Consider the following 21,788-nt stretch of genomic DNA (forward strand, 5'->3'; position numbering starts at 1 on the left):
ACCACTGGCATGTGAAATGCAGGATTGCGCTGCACCTGTGTCAGTTGACGAGTGGCTTCAGACAGCTTTACCCTCTTCTCCAACAGTTCCGGAACATTTGGACCAAAAAGATGCCCGGGAACAAATGGAAGATCTCTCAAGGTCTTCTTACAGTCCCCTGGCAGTTGTGCTTGGGCAAGCCACACTTGGCGTCGGGCTGCCAGAAGCGTGGTTGTAAGACTACCCAGCTCGCGGGACACAAGGCCTGTTGTCAGCAGAGCAGTTTGCAGAAAATGTGAAACAGAGGGATCCGCATTTGTAAGTAACTGGCAGAATGTGTTTTCTGCTCGAGTAATGTAGGCAACAGACTCATATGCCTTTTTTAGCAAGGAATCCGTACAACTGCATTGCGCACTGGGACATTGCACATTTCCTCGTAGGGCCTTATCAGGGGACACCACCAAAGCTGCCATTGGGCTGCTCTATTTCCGGCACACGACCCAGTCTGATAGCATCTGCTTCAGCCATATATGCTAGCGTTAGAGTAATCTTTGAGCGCGGCTTAGGCGGACCAGAACCAGTGAGAGCATTAGAGAATTCAGGCACAAAATCCTTACATGGTGGCATGGCAAAAGAAGTTGCAGCAGTGGCCTGTCTGAAAAACACATTTGTTTGGGCAGATTGTACAGGTGACTCATCAAGTCCTAGACGAGCAACTGCCATTCGAAGCACAGCCAAAGTATCATCGGATGAGGACTGGGTTTGTCCAGATGACTGAACTGACCCCCCACTAGACCCCTGCCGCTGGTTGACCAGTGAAGACAGCCTGAATTGATGGTTGTGCAGGAACATCCATAGTATCCCCATGATTGTGAAAACAGGAATCTGAAGCCCTTGTAGAAAGTGCATCAAACTCTGAATGATGAGAAAAATAAGGGTAATCAAAAGACTGTTCCCTGGCTCATTGGTTCTGAACATTCTCATTAGAGGTCGACCGATATATCGGTCGGCCGATATATCGGGCCGATATTTGTCATTTTTTAATATATCGGCATCGGCCGATATCCGTGTTTAGTAGCGCCGATTTAAAGTCAGGCACGTCGGCGGGCAGCCCCGTGTTATTGGTGCGGTGGAAAGTGCTGCTGCTGCCACTGCATGTGAAGCACCCCAAGCCAAAACTTTTGGAAGATTCAACAGCAGTCCTGGGAGATAAAGGTAGTCAGAGAATTTCACTCTGTAAATGCGGTGGAGAAGTTGGCAGCTCTAACAAACACTGCAGCGTGACGTTACCAAAGTAAACTGTCTCTGACGTTACTCCGCCCCGCTCACAGGCAGCAGCGTGCTCGGAGAGACAGCTGTCCTGGAGCTGCCCAGAACGGTGAATCACATTTGTTCGGAGGCATGGTTTGATGCAGACAATAACCAGTTTTCCATCCAACTCATTTGTATTTAGGGATGTCAATATTCGATAATTTCCATGATCGATTGTCGTTTAAATTAATGATCAATTAATTACTTTAATGCTGCAAAATGCGTCTGCAGCGGTATTATTATTATGTGCAAAAGCCACTTGGAAAAAAAGCTTTTTCACCCGAATTAAAGGGGTTTTAGTCTGAATAAAATGCTAGTAGCAGGACTGTAAAATGAATAGATGTGATTATGATCATTTGATAAAATGAAGAGAGCGCGCCATACGTTGGAGATCATTTTACTTTGTTGACTGTTTCTCGTCAATGAGACCGCTGAATGTGCCTCTTTAAATGGTTTCGTGGTGCTCGTTGTTGTATTTTAAAACGCATCTGCAATTTTTTCAAATGACACACTATAGTAGTGGTGCAACGGATCATCATTGATCCGTGATCCGTTCGGATCAATATCTTCGGTTCGGCACACGTGACCCGCGGATTGATTTATGAAAAAAAAAGGTTGCACATGTTTAGTCCACACTCAGTGGTCATGGCGAACGGAGGAACGGAGGAGCTTGAACGGCCCGCGCATTTTGTATTCCTTGTCAGATATAATGATGAGGAAAGAGGTTAGAGTGAAAATATTGTGCCAGATCTTTATGAACAGGAGAAGAAAACAGTTGTGGATGAACTATCCCGAGCATCCTCTGTTGCGCTCACGACAGACGGGTGGACGTCCAGGGGGACAGAGAGCTCTGTGACGATAACTGCTCACTTCATCACAGCACACTGGAAGATGAGAAGTCGGGCTATTATGTTAAAAAGAAGATATTATGTGCACTTTAAGTTGATTTCATATATTTTAATTTAATAATTTAATGTTAATAAAAAAAGACAAAACGTATGTTTAATTGTCTTGGCCTTTTTTTTTTTTTTTTTTGCTGATCCGAAAAATGATGCGATCCATACGAGGACGAGCGAGCGCGGGTTTGACTAGATGTATTTGGAGGTTATTGCTCACGTCTCGTTCTGCACATATCCAAATGTTTCCATATTCGCAATGTATCTGAATGTTAAACTATAATATTCTTTATTTATTTAATGTAAACTAGACGATAAAGATCATCCTCTTCACATGAGCAAAAACGTCCTTGAGTGGACCGGTATACTACGGTCTATTTAAACTGACCAGTGTAACCTTTTAAATGTTTGGTTGACTGTACTTTATTTTAATAATGAACAGACTGCGATGTAAGTTTGAAATTAGAATGCACTTTAGATGTTCTGTGTCATTTATACCAAACACAAATGTTGCTGGTTGCTAGTGTGTTTGCAGCACTACTGTTATTTATTTTTTATATATTTATTTTTTTATATTTTTCAGATTTTTATTTTTAAAATTGTATTTATTTAAATGTATATTTAAGTTTACATTTATGTTCCAACAAACTTGAAAAATTCTACTTGATAAATGCTCTAAAACTTTTATGTAAATGATTGACTTTTATTTATATATATATATTACCATATATATATATATATATATTACCTGTTTTATATATTTAATACTTGGTCAGTTTATTGATTTTGTTTGGTTAACTTTGGATACATTTTTTATTTTAATACCGTGCAGTGCACAAAATTAAGATTCGAGAGATGGTTCAAGTCAGTGCTCAATAAATGATGATAAGTTTAGAAATGTTGTGCATCCACTTATTATTAGTGTGACATTTTTGCATGCAAATGAAGGGGAAAACTTCAAGATATCGGCCCTAAAAATCGGCAGCACATATCGGCCATCGGCTGACCCTGACCTCTAAACATCGGCATCGGCTATAGAAAAACCCATATCGGTCGATCTCTAATTCTCATTCTTCTGCGTCATCTTTACAGGTGTAGCAGATGTGACAGGCTGAAGCGAGCGTTTCAGCTCTGCCATCTCTGAAGAAAGCGCCGATACCATCATAGACAGTAAACCTTTCTCAACATGTGACTGTACATCACGTCGCGATTTGGCCTTCTTAGACGGGAGGGGAGCACCAGCTGCCGCCGACGCCCTGCGTTTCCGAGTGCGCAAAGGGGCTACATCTAACTGCCCGAGTTTCACCGTTGAATTAAGGTCTAACTCGGCAAGGGTCTAACTTCCGTTCCGACAAAAGGATGCAGTGCATGCACGGGTCTGTGAGAGCCTCTCGCAGATGTTGAATACCCAAACACGATGGACAGATGTCATGACCATCGTCAGGGAGAAGATGATTAGGGCAAAGCTTACAACCCAGTGGAAAACCAGTGGCAATCGAGCTGTGAGCCATAGTTACTTGCTAATAACACCCTCGGATAGCACCGTAAAGTTAAATTAAGCGGGATGAAAAAATAATACAAATAAAATAAAACAATTACCTCGGGTGAACCGACAGGTAATAACACAAATATCTCACGAAAAAGATAAAAAAGTGTCTAAAATGTCTGGCGGATTGAACCGAGGAACAAACACTCCGAGTAGATCAACTAAGACCATCAACTAGGTGCGGGAAAAAAACACAAGCCACCGGATTGCACCGGGAGGCACAAGTGTTATCGACAAAGTAATATAACTCACCAAGTGCTGTAATTTAATCCAAATCCTTGGAATGGCATAGACGCGCGCCGTCACAACTTGTGAGGACGAATCTCGTTGCTCAGTAAGCTACACTTGACAGCGCGAATAATCAATCAATACAACCTATCTCAACCAGGCGAGAAAGCGAAAGAGGAAGATTGCTGAGCTACTGTAGCCTATAACCTCCAGGGCTCAGCATACGTCATGCCACGTGACTTTGTTGGTATATTCTCTCGACCTATCTAGCTGGTGCTGCGATAATCCATAGTGTTTACACTGCCTCTAGTGGTCAGTAAGAATGAAACAGAACTTCAACGCTTTCAAGTGGGAATTAACAATTCAGCTAGGGACTGCAAATCTGCAAATAGTTTGATTCACACTGATATATAGTGATTATTTGGATTTAGAAGCATAAAACAATTAAAAACAACAATAATGTAGACATAATGTAGTATTTGTATTTGGTGTATAAAGTAGTGTTAAGTATTCAATAAGCAGTAGGTTAGTACTGCATTCAGTTTCAGGACCATGTGATGGCGCAGAGACAGAGTGATCACATTCCTCTAAGTTGACCTGGTTGATCAAAGCAAGGCATAATCATACAGTCTGATGATCCACAGCCAATTCCAGCTAAGAACTGCCCACTTGGGAAAGAAGGGACTGCTGGACATAACATTACATTCAACAAAGTGTGAGCTTATTTAAATAATGACACGGCACTCTCCACAAAAAATACACGCACTACTGAAGAAATTAATACATATTTTTGTATAGACTTTGTAGTTTCTTTCTGTCCAAGCAGGGATTATCTCACATATCTTAAAGCCAATAAAGTGAAGTGTATACATACATTGTTTTGTTTTGTTTTAATTAAAAGTTTTAGACCTAAAGAAATTAATAGTACTTATGTTCTGATATGTTTATGATGATGATGCCCTGTCTGTAGCCTAATAAGAGCTAGCCAACATCTTGAAATCACATAACCAGCTGAATAATGCACAATTTATTATATCTTACTCCCCTATTATCCAGTATTTTTGCTAACAGAATAACATATTTAATAATTAGTTTTGAATTGATAGAAATATTGGCAGCTACAAAATGTAACCCAGCTCACGTGAGAGAGCTTCACTCGCACTGACTGATCAATACAGATGAATACTGATTAATACACTTCAGCAAGGGGCAAATTAACCTCACCTCTCTGTCAGCTATTACCATGGTGACAGTGGGAGCAGAATGTTTAGTTGTCATTAACGTTAACCAATTAGCCATCAAGTTCATTTAAGTAAACTGAAGTGAAGTTTATGTATACAAAAATCTGTGTATAAATCAAGTGTAAGTATACTTATTTGTTTGGCATTTTAATCAGTTAGCCGAAAACACTTTCAAACTAAAATCTTTTTTTTTTCTTCACAGAAACTAATGTGGCTACTACAGCACTTCATTGTGTATATTAATTTATTCATATTCATACTGTTTTCATCTCAATTTCCTCCCTTTGTAGGAGTCGGATAGTTGGGAAATCATCGAGGGGCTAAGGATCGGGCAAACGCATGTCCAGAAGCCGGAGAAACATGAAGGTTTCATGCTGAAGAAGAGGAAATGGCCTCTAAAGGGCTGGCACAAGGTTTGAAATTACTTCCACCAGCTGGTTTCCACTGTTCAGGCTGCTTTCAGAGCTGTTTTTGGAGCTTGACAGCTGATAAACCAACTGAAAACCAGCTTTGCTAGGCTTGGAGACCAGCTTAAAGTCCAACCATTTTATTAATCTGGCTGCTAATAAACAATGTTTTACTTGTATTTCATGCTTTATTCCTTAATGTATTTACATTTAATATTAATTAGATAAATACTCTTTTTTTCTCTCTCTTGTCTTCTATACAGCGATTTTTCGTTTTAGACAACGGGATCCTGAAGTACTCCAAATCTCCTGTAGATGTGAGTTGCTTTCAAATGGCTTCCTGTAGAGTGCTTCCAGCGCTGCTCTGTGAATAATAATGATGAGTTCTGTAGGTTGGTCAGAGAGAGATGGTGAGCTGTGATTGGCTGTCTGCTCTCGCTGTAGCGTGACTCAGATGAGCTCAGACTCAGGAGCAGAAACATCACAGCACTGACGCAACAAGGACAAAGTAAATGTGTGTGTGTGTGGAAACACACCTTTTCAGAATCAAAATCAGAATCAGAATGAGCTTTATTGCCAGGTATGTTTACACATAAGAGGAATTTGTTTTCGTGACAGAAGCTCCGCAGTACAACAGAATGACAGCGACAGAACATAAAACACATAATAAAAGAATAAAAAATACAAAAAATACAGATAAGTAGATAAGGAATGACAATATACAAATTGTAGGCAGGTATATTATAAAATGCAGTTATGTATGTACAGGTATATTATGTGCAAAATTTAAGTGTATACTAAGTATGTGTGTTAGATAAATAAGTGTATGTGTATATAAATATAAAGTTTAGTGTGTTCCACGGTCATTATCAATTGTTCATTAGATGGATTGCCTGAGGGAAGAAACTGTTCCTGTGTCTGGTCGTTCTGGTGCTCAGTGCTCTGTAGCGTCGACCAGATGGCAACAGTTCAAAGAGGGAGTGTGCTGGATGTGAGGGGTCCAGAGTGATTTTGCCAGCCCTTTTGCTCACTCTGGATAAATACAGTTCTTGAATAGACGGGAGGGTTGAACCGATGATTCGCTCAGCAGTCCGGACTACCCTAGATTTAGAAGCTGAGCTGAACCAGACAGTTACTGAAGTGCAGAGGACGGATTCGATGATGGTGGAGTAGAACTGTTTCAGCAGCTCCTGTGGCAGGTTAAACTTCCTCAGCTGGCGAAGGAAGTACAACCTCTGCTGGGCCTTTTTCACAATGGAGTCGATGTGATTGTCCCACTTCAAACCCTGAGAGATGGTGGTTCCCAGGAATCTGAATGACTCCACTGCAGTCACAGTGCTGTTCATGATGGTGAGTGGGGGGAGTGCAGGGGGGTTTCTCCTGAAGTCCACAATCATCTCGACTGTTTTGAGGGTGTTAAGCTCCAGGTTGTTGAGACTGCACCAGACAGCCAGCTCTTTAACCTCCTGTCTGTAAGTAGACTCGTCACTGTCCTGAATGAGGCCGATGAGTGTGGTGTCATCTGCAAACTTCAGGAGCTTGACAGGCAACTGTCAGGCAAACTGAAGAGGATCCAGCAAGGGTCCAGTGATGTCCTTCAGGTGGGCCAGCACCAGTTTTTCAAATGACTTCATGACTACGGATGTTAAAGCCACAGGCCTGTAGTCATTTAGTCCTGTAATTTTGGATTTCTTTGGGATGGGGATGATGGTGGAGCGTTTGAAGCATGAAGGGACTTCGCACAGCTCCAGCGATCTGTTGAAGATCTTTGTGAAGATGGGGGCCAGCTGGTCAGCACAGGATTTCAGACAGGCTGGTGTAACGCAATCTGGGCCTGGTGCTTTTTTCCTTTTCTGCTTCCGGAAGACCTGGCGCACCGCATCCTCGCTGATTTGTATTGCAGGTGTGGGGGAGAGGGGGGATGCAGGAGGTGTGAATGGTGAGAGTGCTTGATTGGAGAGGTGTTCAGGATGGGTTGCAGGAGTTGTTAATGGTGTGAACGGTTGTGTGGAGAGGCATTCAGGGTTGGTTGCAGGAGTTGTTATTGGTGTGAACGGTTGTGTGGAGAGGTGTTCAGGGCAGGTGATGGGTGTTCTTTCAAACCTGCAGTAAAACTCGTTCAGATCGTCTGCCAGTTGTTGATTCTCCACAGTGCTGGGGGGTGGTGTCTTGTAGTTGGTAATCTCTTTCAGACTTTTCCACACTGATGCTGAGCCGTTCGAAGTGAACTTATTTTTTCAGAATAATTCCTCTTTGCCACTCTGATCTCCTTTTCCAGTGTGTATTTAGCCTGTTTATACAAGACATTGTCCCCCTTCCTGTAAGCATCTTCTTTGGCCTGACGGAGCTGTCTGACTTTTGCAGTGAACCACGGTTTGTCATTGTTGTAATTTAGTTGAGTCTTGGTAGGAATACACATATCCTCACAGAAACTGATATATGATGTTACGGTCTCTGTGAGTTCATCCAGATCGGTGGCAGCAGCTTCAAAAACACTCCAATCAGTGAGGTCAAAACAACATGGTAAATCCTGCTCTGCTTCATTATTCCATCATTTTACATAGAAATGCACATTGAAGAGAAAGTTCACCCAAAAAGGAAAGGAAAATTTCTGTCTTCATTTATTCACCCTCAAGTTGTTCCAAACCTGTATGATGTTTTTTTTCTTCTGCTGAACAAAAGAAGATATATGGAGAAAGTTGTTGGTCATCCTTGACTTCCATAGTATTTTTTTCATGCTATGAAAGTCAGTGAGGATAAACAACTGTTTGGTTTCCAACATTCTTCAAAATATATTATTTTATGTTAAGCAGGAGAGAAGAAACCTCATTGAGCAGAACATGGGGATGAAACTATGATACTGTGTGTTTGTTTGTTTCAGATTCAGAAAGGAAAGCTTCATGGCAATATAGATGTGGGTCTGTCTGTGATGTCCATCAAGAAAAGAGCTCGCCGCATAGATCTGGACACAGAAGAGCACATTTACCATCTGAAGGTCTGTGAGATGCTTGATCTGTTTGAGCATTCATTGAAATGATGTAGAGAGAAGCAGTGTTTCTTCATCTTCAGGCATTTTCATGTCTCAGGGGTTTATTTTAATATCTTTTTAATCTTTTTGTTATTTAAAGGTCACATTACATCTGTCTTGGAAACTCTTTTCATTTCTCCATCAGTTTGTTTTTGATGCATGCTGTGAACTGGCTGTCACCTAACTCTGTCTCTGTCTATCTCTTTCTCCTTGAAGGTGAAGTCTCCAGATGTTTTTGACATCTGGGTGTGCAAGCTGCGTCACCATCGTTTGTTCCGTCAGAACGAGATTGTTCGCTCTCCTCGTGATGCTACGTTACGGACCTTCCCTCCGTCGGCCAGCGCAGAGTCACCCCAGAACACCTCTTCCAGCGCACACCAAAACAAGGTCATTCCTGACTCCTGTTTGTGTGTTTATGTTTTTGTCTGTATTTATTATAAATTAATTCAAATTCAGCTTATTGTGCACAAGCTAGCTCCATTCTGGCATGTAACAGACATTTTTCAACCTCCAGTTTCCAATGGAAGCATTATGGGTCGCGAATGCAGTTTCACGTTGACTATAACAACAACAACATAATCAACGTCAAGCTTCTTTCAGACAGCTGTGTAAACGTGTGTGTGTGTGTGTGTGTGTGTGTGTGTGTATGTGCCCTTTCAGCAGGGTAAACCCAGTACTCTACCCTGGCAGCTGACGGCATCCTGTAGTAATGGACAGAGTAAAGTGGCAGCCTGGTTACAGGAATCTGAGGAGATGGACAAGTGTTCAGAAGGTAACCCCAATTCATTCGTAATAACTAAGATTTTATTTCATAGGTCACAAAACTTGTCAAGAAGATACCACAGTGCCACATTTTACCACAAATAAATAAAATTGTGTATATCTATATGTATATATATACTGACAGTCAAAAGTTTTTGAACAGCAAGATTTTTAATATTTTTTTAAAGAAGTTTCTTCTGCTCACCAAGCCTGCAATAATTTTGATCCAAAATACAGCAAAAGTGGTAATATTTTATACTATTTAAAATAACTGCTTTCTATTTGAATATATTTTGAAATGTAATTTAATCCTGTGATTTCAAAGCTGTATTTTCAGCATCATTACTCCAGTCTTCAGTGTCACATGATCCTTCAGAAATCATTCTAATGGACTGACTGCTGCTCGAAAAAAAACATTTATTATTATAATTATTCTGAATAATAATATTTAAAACAGTTGAGTATATTTTTGTCAGCATTCTGTGATAAAAAAAGAAAGATCCAAAGATCCAGCATTTAACTGAAATAAAAAGCTTTTGTAACATTATACACTATACCATTCAAAAGCTTGGAGGCAATATATGCAGGTGCTGGTCAGATAATAAGAATATAATCAAAAAGTTTATTTATTTCACTAATTCCATTCAAAAAGTGAAACTTGTGTATTATATTCATTCATTACACACAGATTGATATATTTCAAATGTTTATTTCTTTTAATTTTGATGATTATAACTGACAACTAAGGAAAATCCCAAATTCAGTATCTCAGAAAATTATAATATTACTTAAGACCAATACAAAGAAAGGATTTTTAGAAGTCTTGGCCAACTGAGAAGTATGAAAATGAAATGTATGAGCATGCAGAGCACTCAATACTTAGTTGGGGCTCCTTTTGCCTGAATTTCTGCAGCAATGCGGCGTGGCATGGAGTCGATCATTCTGTGGCACTGCTCAGGTGTTATGAGAGCACAGGTTGCTCTGATAGTGGCCTTCAGCTCTTCTGCATTGTTGGGTCTGACATATCACATCTTCCTCTTTAGATTTTCTATGGGGTTAAAGTCAGAAAAGTTTGCTGGCCAATTAAGAACAGGGATACCATGGTCCCTAAACCAGGTACTGGTAGCTTTGGCACTGTGTGCAGGTGCCAAGTCCTGTTGGAAAATGAAATCTCCATAAAGTTGGTTAGCAGCAGGAAACATGAAGTGCTCTATAACTTACTGGTATATGGCTGCGTTGACCTTGGACCTCAGAAAACACAGTTGACCAACACCAGCAGATGACATGGCACCCCAAACCATCACAGACTGTGGAAACTTTACACTGGACCTCAAGCAACGTGGATTGTGTGCCTCTCCTCTCTTCCTCCAGACACGGGGATCCCTGATATCCAAAGGAAATGCTAACCTAACTTTCACCAGAGAACATAACTTTGGACCACTCAGCAGCAGTCCAGTCCTTTTTGTAGCGAGACACTTCTGACGCTGTCTGTTGTTCAAGAGTGGCTTAACACAAGGAATGCAACAGCTGAAACCCATGTCTTGCATACGTCTGTGCGTAGTGGTTCTTGAAGCACTGACTCCAGCTGCAGTTCACTCTTTGTGAATCTCCCCCACATTTTTGAATAGGCTTTGTTTCACAATGTAAAACTTGTACACTTTTTTTCTACCATATCTTTTCCTTTTAATTAGCTCTGTGAACAGCCACCCATTTTTGCAATGAGCTTTTGTGTCTCGCCCTCCTTGTGCAAGTTGTCAATTGTCTTTTGGACAACTGTCAAGTAAGCAGTCTTCCCCATGATTGTGTAGCCTCCCGAACTAGACTGAGAGACTATTTCAAGGCCTTTGCAGGTGTTTTGAGTTAATTAGCTGATTAGAGTGTGGCACCAGGTGTCTTCAATATTGAACCTTTTCACAATTTTCAAATTTTCTGAGATACTGAATTTGGGATTTTCCTTAGTTGTCAGTTATAATCATTAAAATTAAAAGAAATAAACATTTGACATATATCAGTCTGTGTGTAATGAATGAATATAATATACAAGTTTCACTTTTGAATGGAATTAGTGAAATAAATCAACTTTTTTATGATATTCTAATTATATGACCTGCGCCTGTGTGTATATATATACATATATATATATATATATATATATATATATATATATATATATATATATATATATATATATTTTTTTTTTTTTTTTTTTGTGAAAACTTTTAATCAGCAAGGATGCATTAAATTGTTCAAAAGTGAAAGCAGATACATTTATAGTGTTAAAAAATATTTATATTTTAGATATATGCTGTTTTTCTGAACTTTATATTCTAAGAAACCTGAAAAAATTCTACTTGTGTTTTCAACATAATAATAATAATAATACATTTTTTGAGGAGCAAATCAGCATATAAGAATGATTTCTGAAGGATCACGTGACACTAAAGACTGGAGGAATGATGCTGAAAAAAAAAAAAAATCACAGGAATAAATAACATTCTAAAATCCAGTGCCTATAAAAAAGTATTCATACCCCTTAATTTTTTTCCCCCAAAAAAATGTATGTTGCAGACTTATGTTAAACTTTTTTCCACATCAATCTATCTCATGTCAGATTTGTGACAACTTTGCAAATGTAATAAAATTAAAAAACTGAAATAAGTACATTGCATAAGTATTCATACCCTTAACGCAGTACTTAGTTGAAGAGCCTATAAAGTCTCAAGCCTTTTTTGTTTGATGCGACAAGCTTTGCACATCAGCATTTGGCAATTATCTGCCATTCTTCTCCTCATCTCTATACCTCTCAAGCTCTGTCAGGTCGGATGGGAGCAGATGCACATTTTCAGGTTTCTCCAGAAATGTTTGATTGGGTTCAAGCTCAGGCAGTGGCTGGGCCACTCAAGGGCAGTCACAGAGTTGTCTATAAACCACTCTTGCTGTGTGCTTGGGGTCATAGACCTGTTGGAAAGTAAACAGTCTACAGTTCTGAATGCTCTAGAAGGGTTTTCATGAAGGCTTTCTTAACATTTTTGTGTGCCGAGCTTTTCTTCTACTCTGACGAGTCCCTCAATACCCGCCACTGAAAAAAAAAAGAAAAGTTGTATATAGGTGTTCCTGTAGCTCAATTGGTAGAGCTTTGCACTATCAAGCGCAAGGTTGGGGGTTCGATTCCCTGGGAACACATGATAGGTAAAAATTGATAGCCTGAATGCACTGGAAGTCGCTTTGGATAAAAGCGTCTGCTAAATGCATACATTTTTTATTTAATTTTAATTTAATACAGCAGTTTAACATAAGGCTGTAACATAAGAAAAAACTTGACAAAAAATGAATACTTTTTGAATACTTTTTATAGGCACTGAATAAATTTAAATAGAAAGCAGTTATTTTAAATAGTACAAATATTTCACAATATTGCTGCTTTTGCTGTATTTTGGATCAAATAAATGCAGCCTTGGTGAGCAGAAAAGACTTCTTTAATAAACATGAAAAATCTTACTGTTCAAAAACTGACTGGTTGTGTGTGTGTGTGAATATATTATTAGGGACTTGTATTAAAAAAAAAACTACATTTGAGTCTCACACAAACCTATAGAAGTCGACGTGTGTTTGTATTTCAGAACTTGCCTACTGCCAGTCTAGTCTTTTAGAATTGAGTCAACTGCTGCAAAGTCTGGAGAGCTTACATAGGACACAGTCAGCCCCCAACTTCACCGACATGCAGGTATATCCACACACACACACACACACAAGCAGCAATTTCTAGGTGTCTAGTTTATTTGTACAGATTGTGTTGCAGACAGATTGTGTTTCTCCTTGGCTGCACTTACACTGCAAACCTAATTCACAGATTCTGGCACCTGTCTGATGTTTTGTCCTGTCTGTTTACATTCACATGTGTTTATATTAATATCCCGCCAGACAATTTTGCATAATGCAGGCCAAACTTTTCATTGCACATTGTCAATGCATTAAAACAAATCACTTGGCGTAGCTATAATGGGAATTGGTTGAGAGTGTAATGCAGCTCTATAATATATACAGCAGGTTTAAATAATTCAGACATCCCTAACCCCCAAACTAATTTCAACCCCTGCAACACTACATGATTCTTCCTTCAGTATTTCACTGATGTCATTCTTATGAAATAATAACTCAGGCCACTCCTCACACATTTACATCTTTTTTTTGTTGTTGTTGTCGTCACAGCCAATGGATTTAGTGCTTCAGTTTTCTGCTATTAACCCTCTCACCACTTTGATTTGCATGTGTGTATGTGTCCATGTAATTTAGAGTAACTGTGTAGATTTGACAAAGAAAGAGAAGCGAGTCAGCAGAAGATGGAGGACTAGAAGTGTCAGCAAAGATGCAAAATTGCAACAGCAGGTACATCTTCAAAACACCCAAAATCAACAGTGAGAGGAATTTACTACTAGCTATATATTATTTATTGCACTGTCTGCATCATATTAGCATCTGAATTACTGAAATTATGCACATCTGAAACTGTGCTGAATCCAGTTTGCATGCTGCAGTTAGTATACTTAAAGAAGGATTATGTTTTATAGAGGCCCTAGCTGACTACCACAATCTGGTATACTTTACAGATACTTTACAGAATTGATCAAGCATTGTAATTCAGGCATCTGCATCAGTTTAAAATTTCAAAAGTGTGCCTGCATGCAGAAGAGGCTCAAGTGTTTAGTGATTTAGCCACACAGTCTTAATGCTGCAGCAACCACAGCTGAGAGAGTTTAGTGTGTGTCAGTTTCCTTTACATTCACTCACACATGCATGACCACTTACCCTCTGAACAACCTCATTATTGCAGTCCTTAACCTCAGCAATAGCATCAGAGGACACCGCCTGCTGCGGTCTAACTCTGAAGCACTGACATTTGATTCAGTGCATCCATTATAAACCATTTAAACCGTTTCTGGACCTTTAACAGCATATCGGACATAGTTTAAAAGACTTTTTCCATTTATCATGGATTTAGAGACAAGAGAGTGCGAGTGAATGGGACTGGCCATTTCGGTTTTATTCCCTCATAAACATTCACTGATGCTCCAGAAGGAAACACAATACATTAAAGGTCCCGTTCTTCGTGATCCCATGTTTCAAACTTTAGTTAGTGTGTAATGTTGTTGTTAGAGTATAAATAATATCTGTAAAATTCTAAAGCTCAGAGTTCAATGCCAAGCGAGATATTTTATTTAACAGAATTCGCCTACAACAAACGACCAGTTTGGACTACATCACTCTACTTCCTGCAGTAATGACGTCACTAGAACAGTTTTTTGACTAACCTCCGTCCACATGAATACACAACAAAGGGGGCGTGGTCTTGTTGCGCTCCGACGGAGAAGAGGAAGAGTTGCGTTTGAAGAGTGTGTTTGTCGCCATGTCGTCGAAACGCTGTTATTTTCATCTCGGAGTCCAATCACCTTTGTTTGGGCTTCCCAGGACGCTGTACTTGGAGATTAATGGTTACAATTTATTTTTAAGTCGGTTCCCGAAAATTATAATCCACATGTAAAACTATGTGCAGCACATTTTGCTGAGGACAGCTTCCTCAATCTCAATCAGTTTAATGCCGGATTCGCACAGTTCCCTCTTTGTCTGGAGAAGGCGTTATTTATGGACCACAAAAGGTAAGTGTATTTTATTATTTAAGTTGGTGCGTTTAACAGTTTCTGTAACTTATTACACAAAGGGCAAAAGTTGTTTAGCTTTGTTAACTAGATGGTAGGGCTGTGCAAAAAATCAAATGCGATTTTCATGCGCATCTTGTCAGTAAAGGCGTTCTGTGATTAGAAGTAGGCTACATCTCCAGCACGTGCGTTCAGATCAGGATGCCAGGTTTTCAAAACAAATCCTGCCCACTTGCTTCTCAAAACTACTCCAAAACTAGTCCAATCGCGTTTCCAGGAGGGCAGCGTGCGTTAAGCTGGTGTCGAATCACAACACAGGAACCGCTGGCACAATCAGAACTCGTTAAATATTTCAGTAGGAGGGGCTTTATAGAAAAAGGAAGTCATCAGCCCGTTTTTATGACAGTGAAAACCGCGGTATACAGATAGGTGAATTGTGTGAAAAATACTGTGTTTTTTTACACGCGAAACATGAACACATGTTATATTGCACACTGTAAACACAATCAAAGCTTAAAAAAAAACATGAAAAACGTTACCTTTAAGAGCCAGGGGAAGAAAACCTTTGAACAGGATGAAGCTGTCCAAGTTTTTCTTATTTTTGTTAAAATATTATAGTACCTTCGATATGTTTCCCAGAAGACAAATTAAGTACAATTGACCTTAATCTTCAAATTTAAAAAGTTTTCACCTCCTGGCTCTTAATGCATTGTTTTTGAGTCCTTCAATTGTCCTCAGTGTGAAAAGATGGATCTCAAAATCATAGTTACTGCTGGAAAGGGTTCAAATATGCAAAAGATGCTGGAAAACCGAAGAATCTGCAGGACATGAAGGATTTTTCTGAAGAACTCTGCTCAGTTTAACTGTTCAGAACAAACAAGGGATTCATGAACAACCATCACAAAATAAAAAAACAGCTGTGGATCATCCAGGTAACAGCACACAGTATAAAGAACCAAGGTTTCCCAGACTTTTGAATGGGTTTATTTTAATTTTTTTTTTTTAATTTTTTTTTTCTTTTGGACTAAAATGTAAACATTTTATGTAAAATATCTTAGGACAGTACTAAATAAAAAATGCCACAGGTTTTGTATGACCTCTCTTATTTTGTTAAAATGATTCACATATTCTGCCAGAGGTTCCCAAGCTTTTGCATGCCACTGTAATTAAGAATGAACAAACACAACTCAGCCAACTCAGAAAACAAATGAAGGTTATATGTGAGATAAGTAATTTGATACTAAAGTTGCAAAATGTGTGAAATTATGTTGTTCATAAGAATGTCTTCCCCATAGACTTTCATCTTAAGTGCACTACTGTAAAACCAATTTTTGCTGTCAAAGCACTCAGTTATTCGACAGATCCACATATGCTGTGCTGTTACTTGTTTTCATTCCCTAAATAAGGTCATCTGTAATGAATCAGAAAGGCTTTCTGTGGTGTTGACATGTTAATGGGGTGTGTGTATGAGTAACTCTTGAGATGTGTATCTGGCTCTTGTGTTCACCCCCAGGTCCAGTCACTTCCCCAGTCACACAGTTCTAAAGTAAGCAGAACCTTCACTGTGATGTTATCTTTGTGTTACACCATGACATCACCATGCTGTAGTCTCTCAACCGCTTGCATGCAGTGCTGCTTTACATCTTCTCTGCAAATGTCAGTGTGACCTTTTTAGAAATAACTTTAGGTTATTGTTGTAACCCAAGTTCACTGAAAGCGATATGGGACTATGTGTGACTTTGACACACATCTGTATGGCAGTCCTTGAATCTCTATGCCATCACACGTTTAGATCACTGGCCCCGCCTCTTTCCACATAAACTACTGCACAGACTCAACTCATTCAAGTCCAGCTCTTCTGTAAGCCGATGAGTAAGGTCTTCCTTAGTGAACTGGGGTTACAGTTATAACCAGTAGTTCTCTTTTAGTCCACTCGCTTGACATCTTACTGTTGGATATGGCAAACTCCCACTTGTTAAGATCTTAAAATAAGGCCAACTGCACATGTCCAACCCACAAAAAGATATGCAGGTATGGAACAACAAGACATTGAGTAAATAATGAGTAAAAGCCATCCTTGTTAGGGTGAACTGTCCCTTCCCTTCAAGACCCTGCTTCTGGCTTTTAGTTCTAGGCTATAAAATTTCACCAATATGTAAAGTGGGAAGCCCAGTCTACCAGTAAACATAACTTCTATTGAGAAGCCTCTAAACAAGACTAAAGAGGTAGTCATTCCACCAGCAGAATGAACTCTTAACTCCTGGAGGCCTCTTAATAAATAATGCATCTTGATGTCTTGCCTTAACCAGTGAGACAATTGTTGACAAGATTGCTGTACCTCCTACTGGATTTACAAAAACTGCTCACCGTCCACCAGATACAAACAGTATATCTCTTATCCTGCCCAGACCAGAATGGGGGTGGATGAAACGCTGGGATTTCAAATTCCAGACAAGAAAACATGCATTATTTGATGCATTAGGGACAAATGCCAGATTGGGGTGTAAAGTTATCTCAGATAAGATGTGAACCTGAGGCATGCAGGGTTAATAGAAAGCCTCTTCAGCCCCTTCATGCATCGCTGTGGTGAATGGGAGTAGTAATCTTATATCAGACAGTCTTGATATCCACCCTCTTGAAATTCCATGATGAAATCATCTGCTTGATAGCCAGACAGGAATGGTACACCCTTGATTCAAAGCCTGAATGTGATGACATCCAAGAATTTCTTATAGAGCATAAGAACAGAAATATATTAATGTGGTCTACATGACTGCTTGAGGCTGTCTACAACGAAAGCATAAAACGGAAATCCCAAAATTCATGTGAAGGTCAAAAATAGAACTGGGCATCAGTTTTCTGTCAGTGCTTCATCACATTGTGTCACACCACATTTGTTGATCCGCTTACATTAGGGGTGTAATGGTACATGTATTCGTCCTGAACGTCACAGTTCATTTCATGCAGTCAGTTGACGAATACAGTCAGTCACAAGCAATCAATCCAGAAGGGACATGCGCGGTACTGCAATGCTAACTGTCACAACTGGAGAGAGCTGAAAAAGAGACGATCTACGCACCAACCCAAAACAAGAATGGCGAGTTCAGACGCCACGCAAGAGCTCGAAGAACCATCTGCAGGTTTTAAATCAGTAGTGTGGGAAAGTTTCAGGTTCTAGAGATGCTCTGCCCGATCGACTATAAATCTAGACAAGTTTTTAGTTTTATTTTGGCCAATCTCTGTTCCAGAATTGCACACAAACCGCATTGCTATCATTTCCCAAAATGAACTCTGTAAAGAGGAGAAAATACTGTACCAGGCAGATCAAGCTCACTGTTCACATCTTCAGAAATGTTTTGATGGCATTTTCTTTTCCTCTAACCTCCATAAAATGCATATTAAAGTAGTGTTTATAAGTAGTGTTTTGTTTACAACAGTAACCCAGGAAATGCTCTATCATTGCTGTTCCCTGTGTGCCACCTGCTGTCAAAGAGTGAATCTACAGTTTCATTCAGAACGTCTGCCCTGTTTGTTTTGTGGAGGTGTCTTCTGTAGCATAATTTCACAAATCTGAAGTCCTGTTTTTGCATTAAATCACACAATCTAATTAACAAATCAAAAACAACTGCTCATGCTTACATGTATGTAGCACTACTGTCTGTTCAAAATAAATGAAAAAAAAAAGTTCCTGTTGTACCGAACTCGTATCAAACCGAGGTATTTACTGAACTGTGAATTCTGTGTACCATGATGCCCCTAGGCTTACATCTGGTGTCAACAAGGTTGTACAGTCAAGTAACAACCTAATAAAATTAGCTAAAGCCCTCAGAATTGTGTCAGTGACATTCAGAAACATGGCAAATGAGTTTGGATTGGAATCCGAAGTACAAATATTTAGGTACTGTGGATGTTTTTGAAATAACTTGCATTGTACCAGAGAAATTAAATCTATTTTAACATTCACAATTTTTCCTACTATGGATTCCCTGGCCATAGTGCAGAAGCACAATAAACAGTGCAGAGTTTTAGATAGTTGATATGCACACTTCATGCAGAAATGTGTCTGTCATGGTGAACTTTGTGGTTCATCCTATCATTGAACCAGACTCTTGTTCCTCCAAATGTACAATGCTCTAGGCATCGAGCTGACAGTCTTCTGCATAAATTTCTGCAGGGAGTCAACTTCACAGAAGTCACCAATCTCTGAACGACTAAAAGACTAAAAGTAGTCCTAACGGTATGGCAAATGCTTAACAGACTCAAAGACAAAAGGCCACCAATGTCCTAAAACTGAACTGGTTCAAGCTATTTTGAAATCTTATCCTCTTCTGTTACAACATGGATGCTTGATCCTTGGAGCCCCATGCACACAAACTTTGTGCATAAGATAACTTTTTTTCTAGGATTATGACCAACCACACTTCTTGTAAGTATACAATTATGTAGAAATATTTTGTCAGAGATGAAGGAGGATGTGTAAATATCCATCCTTGATATCTGTAGAGGTAAATAATTTTTTCTATGTACAGAATTCAAAGATTAAGAATATTGATATACAAATTCTTACCATTTGAATTCTGAGATAACTGTTCAGAGCTCCAGATCCAGAACAGAGTAATTCATTCCTTCTTGATAGAGTTGCCACTTAGAATCACACTGACCAGGACAAACTTGGGACCAATTAATAACTTGGATAACGTGTAGATTGCACAAGTGGGAAATGTTAAATCGAATGCTGAGCCTGTGCATTTTGCAACATTTACCCATTTCAGGTTTTGGAGTCTCCACTAATGAGCTGATGAGATGATTCAGGTGTGCTTGATTAGATAACCATACAGAATGTGCAGAGTTGTGGGTACTCCATGACCAGGGTTGGGAACCAGTGGCCTAAAGGCATGCTAGTGTAAGGCTTCATGAAAGGCCACACAGTTGCATGTACTGTACCATAATGAGATGTTAAGCAAGTAGACCAAAAGAGAACAGAATGTTATCTTAAATCTGAAGCATACAGCTGCAACAATAATAAAAGCAATTTATAAAAAAAAAACTGGATGTCTTCGGCTCTGAATGATGGGGTTCTGTTCTGACTCAGACTACCTCTACATTCAGCTAAGCACTTTAAGACTTAACACAGCCTGTGTTGACCTAGTATGACTATCATGTGCTGATGTATGAATTAACTTCATTTCACTGTTGACATGTGTGCTTAACTTTTTCACCGATTTGCACTAATGTGTGTTTTTGTGTGTCTGTAAACTCTTTACTGCAATCTAACTAAACTACACTCATCCACTCTAGACTTCAGATGTCCCCAGTTGGGTTTTTCCTCAGCCGATGGAATCACTCGGCTCTAGACTGTTTGCCCTTCTTGCGTTCGGAGGCCCATGTTGCTGGTTATCCCAAGAATTTGTCTGGGATCACTTCTATCTCACTGTAGTTTGTGTGTGTGTTTCAGGTTCCCCTGAGTGCAAGCATGTCTCAAGTGCGTCTCCACTCCTCCAATCCTAACCTATGTGCAGAGTTGGCTGATTTTCAAACCCCAGTCACACGTCTGACTGACAGTATCGACAGCGCCAGTGACTACATCAAACTGCAGGAAGATTTCTGCATAATTGCACAAAAAGGTGAAAAAAGCATTGTCACTGGATCTACATTGCCATGGTAAAAAATAAAAATAGTTGTTTTTAAGTTATCTTCTCACAAAATCTGCAATTTTGGGAACTTTATGAATCTGTTATTGTTACTGTTACAGTGTTATGTATGTTTAAGTTTGTTGTACAAGTATTACAAACCATAAACGAGCATCATTTTGATAAGTATGTAGTCAGGACCAATTCTTTTGTTCACAGAGGTTCACTGAGATATGTTGGAAACACTGCTGAAAAACAAAAGGTGCACAGCTGTTCTTGAGTGATAGTGTGCTACAGGTCCAGGCCACAGGCACTGACACTCAAACAAAGCCTGGCGGTGTCATACAGTACTCAGCATGAACTTGTGTGTTTGTTGCAGTGCACGCTCTTCTGAAGTCTGCCTTCAACACGGTGGCCATAGAGAAAGAGAAGATTAAACAGGTGTTGTTGGAACAGGAGCAGACCGGCCAATCAAATCTGATTATAACCCTCCGTCGCTCCCTGTCACAGGTCAGCTCCGCCCATGATACACTGTTACTATTATAATAAACAAAAACAGTTCACCTTTTATTTGTGTCGATTTTTACAGTATGCATATGACTTCATTCATTGCTTTATGTTTTTGGTAAGACTTTACGTCATGACATTTAACAGACTTTTACACTACTGTTCAAAAGTTTGGAGTCAGTAAGATATATACATTTTTTAAAGAAAATTAATACTTTAATTCAGTAAGTGAGTAATGATGTTGAAAATTCAGCTGTGCATCAAAGAAATAAATTACATTTTAAATAGTGCCTTCAAACAATTAATCGTGATTAATCGCATCCAAAATAAACGTTTTTGTTTATATAATATAATATATACAATACATGCAAAAAACATTTTTTATATATACATATATGTTTGAGTATTTATCTATACATAATAAATATACACAGTGCACACACATTTATTATATAAACAAAAACGTTTATTTCGGATGCGATTAATCACGATTAATCATCTGACAGCACCCATTTTAAAATGTATTTAAATAGAAACTGTTATTTTAACAGTATTACTGTTCTTACTGTATTTTGATCAAATAAATGCTGCCTTGGAGA

General features: G+C 39.2%; 1 protein-coding gene across 10 annotated transcripts in view; it reads left to right on the plus strand.

The window, feature by feature from the left end:
- LOC132152674 (oxysterol-binding protein-related protein 6-like) overlaps positions 1-21,788 on the plus strand; it is a 58,439-nt gene that overhangs the window by 23,247 nt on the left and 13,404 nt on the right. For 2 of the 10 annotated variants that reach the window (XM_059561465.1, XM_059561466.1), the window contains exons 3-12: positions 5,492-5,614; positions 5,872-5,925; positions 8,490-8,603; positions 8,853-9,023; positions 9,297-9,408; positions 13,019-13,122; positions 13,692-13,784; positions 16,566-16,598; positions 20,508-20,676; positions 21,062-21,192. In XM_059561465.1, the coding sequence (XP_059417448.1) occupies positions 5,492-5,614; positions 5,872-5,925; positions 8,490-8,603; positions 8,853-9,023; positions 9,297-9,408; positions 13,019-13,122; positions 13,692-13,784; positions 16,566-16,598; positions 20,508-20,676; positions 21,062-21,192 (1,104 nt within the window). The remainder of the gene's footprint in view (positions 1-5,491; positions 5,615-5,871; positions 5,926-8,489; positions 8,604-8,852; positions 9,024-9,296; positions 9,409-13,018; positions 13,123-13,691; positions 13,785-16,565; positions 16,599-20,507; positions 20,677-21,061; positions 21,193-21,788) is intronic. The other 8 variants (XM_059561468.1, XM_059561469.1, XM_059561470.1 and 5 more) reach the window with 6 other exon arrangements.

The sequence above is a fragment of the Carassius carassius genome, chromosome 11 (assembly GCF_963082965.1).
Source record: "Carassius carassius chromosome 11, fCarCar2.1, whole genome shotgun sequence".
Taxonomy (NCBI): domain Eukaryota; kingdom Metazoa; phylum Chordata; class Actinopteri; order Cypriniformes; family Cyprinidae; genus Carassius; species Carassius carassius.